The sequence below is a fragment of the Engraulis encrasicolus genome, chromosome 8 (genome assembly GCF_034702125.1).
Source record: "Engraulis encrasicolus isolate BLACKSEA-1 chromosome 8, IST_EnEncr_1.0, whole genome shotgun sequence".
NCBI classification, from domain to species: Eukaryota; Metazoa; Chordata; class Actinopteri; order Clupeiformes; family Engraulidae; genus Engraulis; species Engraulis encrasicolus.
Window position 1 is genome coordinate 31751283 of NC_085864.1, and position 7500 is coordinate 31758782.

A 7500-nucleotide genomic window follows, 5' to 3' on the forward strand; every position below is an offset into this window, starting at 1 on the left:
GTGTGTGTGTGTGTGCGCGTGTGTGCGCATGTGCGTGTGTGTGTGTGTGTGTGTGTGTGTGTGTGTGTGTGTGTGTGTGTGTGTGTGTGTGTGCGTGCGTTGCGTGCGTGCGTTGCTTGCGTGCGTTGCGTGCGTGCGTGCGTTGTGTGCGTTGCGTGCGTTGCGTGTGTTGCGTGCATGCGTTGCGTGTGTGCTCTCCTGGCAGAGTTGGGTGGAAAAGGCGGAGAAGCAGAGCCTGCTGACAGACACTCTGGACCTGTCTGAACTCTTCCACCCAGACACCTTCCTCAACGCTCTCAGACAGGAAACAGCCAGGTACTTTTCGTGTGTGTGTGTGGGTGCGTACGTACGTGCGTGCGTGTGTGAGTGTGAGAGTGCGTTTGTGTGTGCAAGTGTGTGTGTTTGTGTGTGCTCGTTTGCACATGGGCTTTTGTCTGTCTAAGTGTACATATGTGTTTGTTATTGTCGAAAAGAAATAAAATGAATAAAGACGATATTCATTTTTTTATTGTTTTATTTCAATGGTCCTCTTTAACCCAATCGCTTACAGTATTTTTCAGTAAGCAGTCTGTAAACGCTATTTTTAGCATGTTTTACAGAAAATAGTATTTGTTTCTATTGTTTTTTTCTAAATCTGTAATTTATGTTCCTCAGATCTATGAGCTGTTCGATGGACAGTCTGAAGTTTGTGGCGTCCTGGAGAAGCACCATATCAGGAGCTACTCTCCAAGTCAAGGTACCGTATGTCTAACAGAAGCCCCTGGCTGGCGCGTACGTAATATTATGCATACACATTATGCCTTTGCATATTGTCCCTGCCTGTTATTTTTATTATTATTAAGCCCACTGAATTGCCTTATTGTATGAAATACCAGCAGTGTGCTCTATTGTGCTTCAGCTATTTGCCGGAATGACCAGGCAATCAACCAGCCACCCACCCACCCAATACTGACATTTCAATCAGAGGAAACTGAGGGCCAAACATAGCATAATGACGCACCAACTTTGAAAGAGCAGAAGAGGAGGAAATGTGTGTGTATGTGAGTGGGTGGGTGTGGGTGTGTGTGTTTCAATCTAAATTCCTCTCGATTGAATGTGTGTGTAAGTGAGTGGGTGGGTGTGTGTGTGGGTGTGTGTGTGTGTTTCAATCTAAATTCATCTCCATTGAAGTCAAATGCTTTGTGGAAACTGCTGGCGTCTGGGTCTCAGGATGGGGTTTCCCTGGCTGGCTGGTCAGACAGGACAGAGTCATGACTCTAGCCGCATGACCCCTGTGCCTTGTCTGTCTGCCATTGTGTGTCAGGTTTGGCGTGGTAGCAGCAAATGCGCAGTAGCTATGTAAACACATACTGTAGAACCGAAGAATTCCTTTAATAATGTGTTGAAGGGCCCTGCCGTGGCCAACCGGTAGGGCACTCGTCTGCCATGCGGCCGACCCGGGTTCGATTCCTGGCCCAGGTCCTTTGCAGATCCCTCCCCATCTCTCTCCCCATTCGCTTGCTGTCCACCTCTCAAACTGTCCTATCATCAGTTAAGTCGTAAAAGACCAAAAAAAAAATCTTTTTTTAAAAAAAGAATGTGTTAATGGCTTGGCTTCTGGTCGCAGTAAGGGTCGAGGGGTGAGGGGTTTCCCTAACTGCCTGGCGGGACAGGACATGCGTCATGCCTCCCGCCTCCAAACCCCTGCTCCGTGCGACTGCTGCCCCACCAACTTGCTCAGACAAAGGCAAAGGTGCAGTTGCCAGACTGAGAAGAAAACAGAAACCGAGAAGAATGCCTTGGAAGTTTAAGTTCAGTCAAGCACTGTGTGGCTGATAGTGTTCAGGCAACCTGCCTGATTTCAGACTTGGCATTGTTTGGTAAGAAATGAAATATAGGTCTGTAATGCTCTGAAAATAGCTGCTCTAGTTTCCAAGGGATTTCCCCACCTTCTTTCCCCTGTCAAAACGCCACGATGGGACAGAATTCCCAACACTCATCCACCATCTACCATCCATCCATCCACCCCCAGCTCTGACCCCATGGCTGCCCAGGGCAGGTTGTCCCAGGCTGGGCAGGAAAGCAGTCAGGGTGGCCCTTTCCTTTTGGTCTCAGTGCTCCAGTCCTGGACCCCTTTGTCCTGGCTGGCTTGTCTGCCTGTCTGCCCAGATCAGCCTGCTGTGTGATGGATGCTTGCACTGACTAGACCTGAATAGGCCTGGCCACTAAAGGGCAGGGGTTCGTCTGTTGCAGCTGGCAGGCTGACAGGTGTGTGTGTGTGTCTGTCTGTCTGTCTGTCTGTCTGTCTGTCTGTCTGTCTGCCTGTCTGTCTGTCTGTCTGGCATGTGTGACATGTGTGCAGCTGTGTGTTTGTTTCTGTGTATGTGCATGCGATTTTGAAAAGTCAAACAGAATAGCCACATATCAGGTTTTGTACCAAGCCAACGACCATGGAAAGTCCCTGAGTATGCAAGTCTTGCCTTTGGAGCAACAGCACAGTTCCTGCTGGCAACCTAGCCGTGACAGAAAGGGAACAGACAAAACGCAGATATACAGAGATATGATGAATACATAGAAGACAGTTTTTTTTTTTTAAAGGAAACACACCAACTTCTTTGAATAAAAAAATAGAAAGCTTGATCTGGGACAGAGGTTGCAATCGTTGGAGCACTCATCTAGGTATATATTTGAGTCTGAAGTAATACTGGGGCCTACATGGCATGTGCAACAGCACAAGTGCTATCATTACACCCCCCGGAGGAGCTGTGCGTGTGCAGGGAAGCAAGCAAGAGCAGTGTTGCCAGATTGGGTGATCACCCGCCCAATTGGGCTACTTGGGATGGCCGTCTGCGGGTAAAAACGGGAAAAAATTGCCATTTGGCGTTTTTTTCTGCAGTTTTGTGCCCATAGAAATCAATGTAATTTGTTGAAATTGGGCGGAATATAGCGGTATTTTTTGGTCGTTTTTGAGAACCTATTGGGCGGAATTTGATCAGACACATCTGGCAACACTGAGCAAGAGGTGGAAAGATGCTTAACACCAGGCTGCCAGCCCGAGGTCTGTTGTTGAGAGTCGTCGACAAACGTGTTTTTTCCCCTGCCCAAAATAGTCTACTGAGATCTACTTCTGAATCAGAGCCACGGGCTATGATGATGGAGAGGCGCAGTGTATTGCTGTCTCGGGCGGGGACAAAGGGGTCAGTTGTCCTAGGCCCTGGAGGAGGGGTCCCCCAGAATCGGGTCCTCATTACTTTGTATGCATTGAGTAGGGGGGACCTTTCAGATGACTTTGTCCCGGGCCCGGCTAAAGCTATCAGCGGCCCTGATCTCACAGTCATATGAATGCAGACAGCAGCAGCAGTACTGTAGGCCCCTGTTGGATTGCACTTTGCTTCATAACAGGGTTAGGTTAGCGCTCGCTCCTCCATTGTATGTTACTCTGGCTGTGACAACATGACGCTTACATGAACGCTGTCAGTAGTACGAGTTTGGTGATGGAGAGGGCATAGCATGCTGTCTGCTGTGTGTGTGTGTGTGTGTGTGTGTGTGTGTGTGTGTGTGTGTGTGTGTGTGTGTGCGTGTGCGTGTGCGTGTGTGTGTGTGTGTGAGAGAGAGAGTGAGACTGTGACTGTGACTGTGACTGTGTGTGAGAGTGTGACTGTGTTTTGTATGCATGTGCCGTAGGCCCTCAAAGATTCACCGGCACAGACAGCTATCTGATCCCACAGCAGCTTGTCAGAGAAGAAATGCACATATGGTCCTTATCTTTCATCTGTCTCCTACTTCCTTCACCTCTCTCTCTCTCTCTCTCTCTCTCTCTCTCTCTCTCTCTCGCTCTCTCTCTCTCTCTCTCACTCACACTCACACTCTGTCAACACTAGGACAGTCTATAAGAAACCAGGGCGATGGAGGTTAAAGAAGGTAACCAAAAGGTAGGGCAGGGGTTACCATGTGCGTGTCAGTGTGTGCGCGTGTTTGCGGGGGGTTGTTGAGAGCTTACGGCTGCCGAGAACGGCAGGAACCTGCACTTTTTTCCAGAGTGACAAATCCCTTTTTCCATAACTTGCCCGGGGCCAGGAACGCTCTGCCTCTGCCTTCTCCAGGAAAAGTGGAGCAGGGCAGTGGGGAGGGGGAGAGAGACAGAGAGTGGCGGAGTGATGGAGTGTGTGAGAGAGAGAGAGAGGGGGGGGGACTGGATTAGAAGGGCTGAGGAGAGGAGGTGGGGAGGGAAAATGTGACTGAGTGGAGTTTAGGGGAAGTGGGGAGATAGAGAGTATGTGGAGAGAGGGAGAGGGAGAGCATGGCTTAGGACGAGGTGGGGAGTGAGAGTGGATGTAGTGGGGGACTGAGTGTGAGAGTCGTGAGTGCCTTATCAGACATCTGCTGGCTGTTGCAAGGTGGAAAGAAGAAAAAAAAAAAGCCGCCTCGATTAATGTCGTGTTCCATTTACAGGGGGAGTTTTTGGAGGTGTGTGTTTATGTGTGTCTGTTTGTGTCTGCATCTGTGTGTCTGCGTGCAACAGTGTTTGTGAGCACATCTGAGTGTGTGTGTGTGTGTGTGTGTGTGTGTGTGTGTGTGTGTGTGTGTGTGTGTGTGTGTGTGTGTGTGTGTGTGTGTGTGTGTGTGTGTGTGTGTGTGTGTGTGTGTGTGTGTGTGTGTGTGCTTATCAGTGTGTGTTGCACCTGTGTGTGTGTTGTGTGTGCAGGGTGTCGTGAAGAGTTTTTCCATGGAAATTAGGAAGTGTGTGTGTGTGTGCATGCGTGTGTGCATGCATAGGCATTGTTTTCCCGACCTGTAATCAGAGTAGGGCCTCCACACATGAAGAGGCTGATGGGTGATTGGATTCCAAGAGAGAAAAGCCTCCCTCCCCTCTCTCTGTGCCTGCTGCCTCAGTGCCAACGTGTATGCCCGCTGCCAATCTGTTTGCCCTCCCTCAATTTAACCCCAGAAAGCTTTATTGGCACAAACTTAGCACTAAACCGACCAAATCATGCTTTTTTATGCAGACTCACTCCCCCAGCTCTAAAAAGTGCAGTATAATATACTATAAAAACACTCTTCCTCTCTGCTTTCATATTCGTCTGGCTGAGGTTGTAAGTCAAGCTTGGTTGGCAAATGTCATACAAACAGGGAGTTTTAAGACATCGGATCAACTGGTGTCTGTTAAATGCCTTTGAATACCACCAGAATTAGCTAGAAACCAATCAGATCTCTGATTCTGATCACGTATGTGTAGCATTGGTTTTGCACTGGTGCCAGGTTTCTCAGAAAGTGGACCCGCCAAAAATAGAGAAGTTGACCAGACTGACTTGATTACAAAACTTTGCGTTGTCTCATTCTCCATCACAGACAGTCTCACTTTCTTCTTGTCTGTGACTTTTTTTCCATTTCTGGCAGCAGGTACCGTGTCTCCTGAACTCTCTTTCATAAACTTTTATACAGACTCTTCCATCTGCTCCCTTTCTCTTTTCATTTCAAGTTCCTCAATCTCTTTTTAGCTCTCCATCTGCCTCTCTCTCTATCTCGCTCTCTCACTTTATCTGTTTCTCTGTACTCCCTCTATCTTCCTCCTTCTCTCTCTCTCTTGCTCCCCCCCCCCCCCTCTCTCTCTCTCTCTCATTCACTGTGTCTGGTGTCTAGGCCCAGATTGCCAGAGGACTTAATATGAGGGAGATGAGAAATCCATTGCAGGGCTGCCCTCTGAGGCCAAAGGGCTACAGCAGCGAGAGACTGTGTGTGTGTGCGCCTGTGTGTGTGTGTGTGTGTGTGTGAGCGTGCGTGCGTGCGTGAGTGTGTGAGTGCGTGCGTGCGTTTGTGTGCGTGTGTGTGTGTGTGTGTGTGTGTGTACAGTTCCCAGGTTTGTGTGTGGGCCCCGTCTAATGTTGCACTGTACAGTATGAACCAAGGTGTGCACCAAGCATCGGTGGCTCACACTCACAGGGTGTATTTGAAGTCCTGCAGATGTGTGTGGTGAACTGTTGGCATGCAGAGCGTCTGCATCTCAGGTGTGTGCAACAAGACTGCCACCTGCTTCCAGGTGTGTGTGTGTGTCTGTGTCTGTGTCTGTGTCTGTGTGTGTGTGTGTGTGTGTGTGTGTGTGTGTGTGTGTGTGTGTGTGTCTGTGTCTGTGTCTGTGTCTGTGTGTGTGTGTGTGTGTGTGTGTATGCGTGTGTATGTGTGTATATCTGTGTGTGTGTGTGTGTCTGTCTGTCTGTCTGTCTGTGTCTGTGTCACTAGCCATTTTGGCTGGTGATGAAAAAAGTGAATATAGTGCCCTGGTGTGCGTTTGTGTGTGTGTGGCTTCTTGGTTACACGTTAGTCAGCTGTGTCCCCTCATATGTGGGAAAGGTTAATACAGCGCGGCTACTGGCTTGACTGCATGTAGCTACTGTATGTATGTGTGGTCAGTGTGCTCTCAGAGCACCTGTGGCCCCTCCCGTGTTGGCATGGTGGTTCTCACACTGGTGATCAGTGTCCCCACAGGTGCCTCATTAGTGTTACACCTGACATTTATGCCATTTAGCTTTTTAGCACCAGACTGGGACGTTTGTGCAATCTAATCTTCTCACATGTCTATCTAATCACATCATCTAACCTGTGTGTGTGTCTGTGTCTGTGTCTGTGTCTGTGTCTTTCTTCAGGTGGGCGGGTTGAAGCTGGAGGGCTGCAGCTTTGACGGAAACCGTCTGTCTGAGAACCAGCACGACTCCCCCAGCGTGTCTGCCGTGCCCTCCTGCTACATGGCCTGGATCCCACAGGTAGAGCATCACTCTCCCCCTCTCACACACACACACACACACACACACACACACACACACACACACACACACACACACACACACACACACACACACACACACACACACACACACACACACACACAGGGGCGGCGCTATAGGAGCGGGGCAAGCAGGGCATTTGCCCCTGGGCCCAGGGCCCTTCCGTATTGGTGGTGGGGGCCCTATTGTGACCATGGCAGGCTGTATGGGGGGCCCTATCAGTGCCTTGCCCTGGGGCCCTGTATGCAATGCTTCCGCCACTGCACACACATTAGTCTTCCTCTCATACACACACACACACCTCTCTCTCTCTCTCTCTCTCTCTCTCTCTCTCTCTCTCTCTCTCTCTCTCTCTCTCTCTCTCTCTCTCTCTCTCTCTCTCTCACTCACTTATTCTCTCTCTCTCTCTGTCCACCTCTCTCTCTCACTCACTCAGTCACTCACTCACTTATTGTCTCTCTCTTCACCTCACCCTGCTAAATGGCCTGGATACCACAGGTGCTCCATCACTCATCCCCTCTCTTTTCTTTCTTTTTCCCTTTCTTGCATTCTCTCCCTCTGTCTCCCTATCTTTCCATCTATTCCACTCTCATCTTTCTTTCAGACATTGTCTCTCTTTCTTACTTTCTTCCTCTCTCTCTCTCTCTCTCTCTCTCTCTCTACCTCTCCCTGCTACGGTACATGGCCTGGATACCACAGGAGCTTCACACACACACACACCTTTTTGTATCCGTGTGTGGTG

The 7500-nt window shown here is 49.5% G+C and overlaps 1 protein-coding gene across 1 annotated transcript in view; it reads left to right on the top strand.

Annotated features, from left to right (window-relative positions):
* Nucleotides 1-7500, top strand: part of dync2h1 (dynein cytoplasmic 2 heavy chain 1) — a 346171-nt gene that overhangs the window by 334374 nt on the left and 4297 nt on the right. The window contains exons 88-90 of the mRNA XM_063205480.1: nt 206-315; nt 655-736; nt 6621-6737. Of these exons, the coding sequence (XP_063061550.1) occupies nt 206-315; nt 655-736; nt 6621-6737 (309 nt within the window). The remainder of the gene's footprint in view (nt 1-205; nt 316-654; nt 737-6620; nt 6738-7500) is intronic.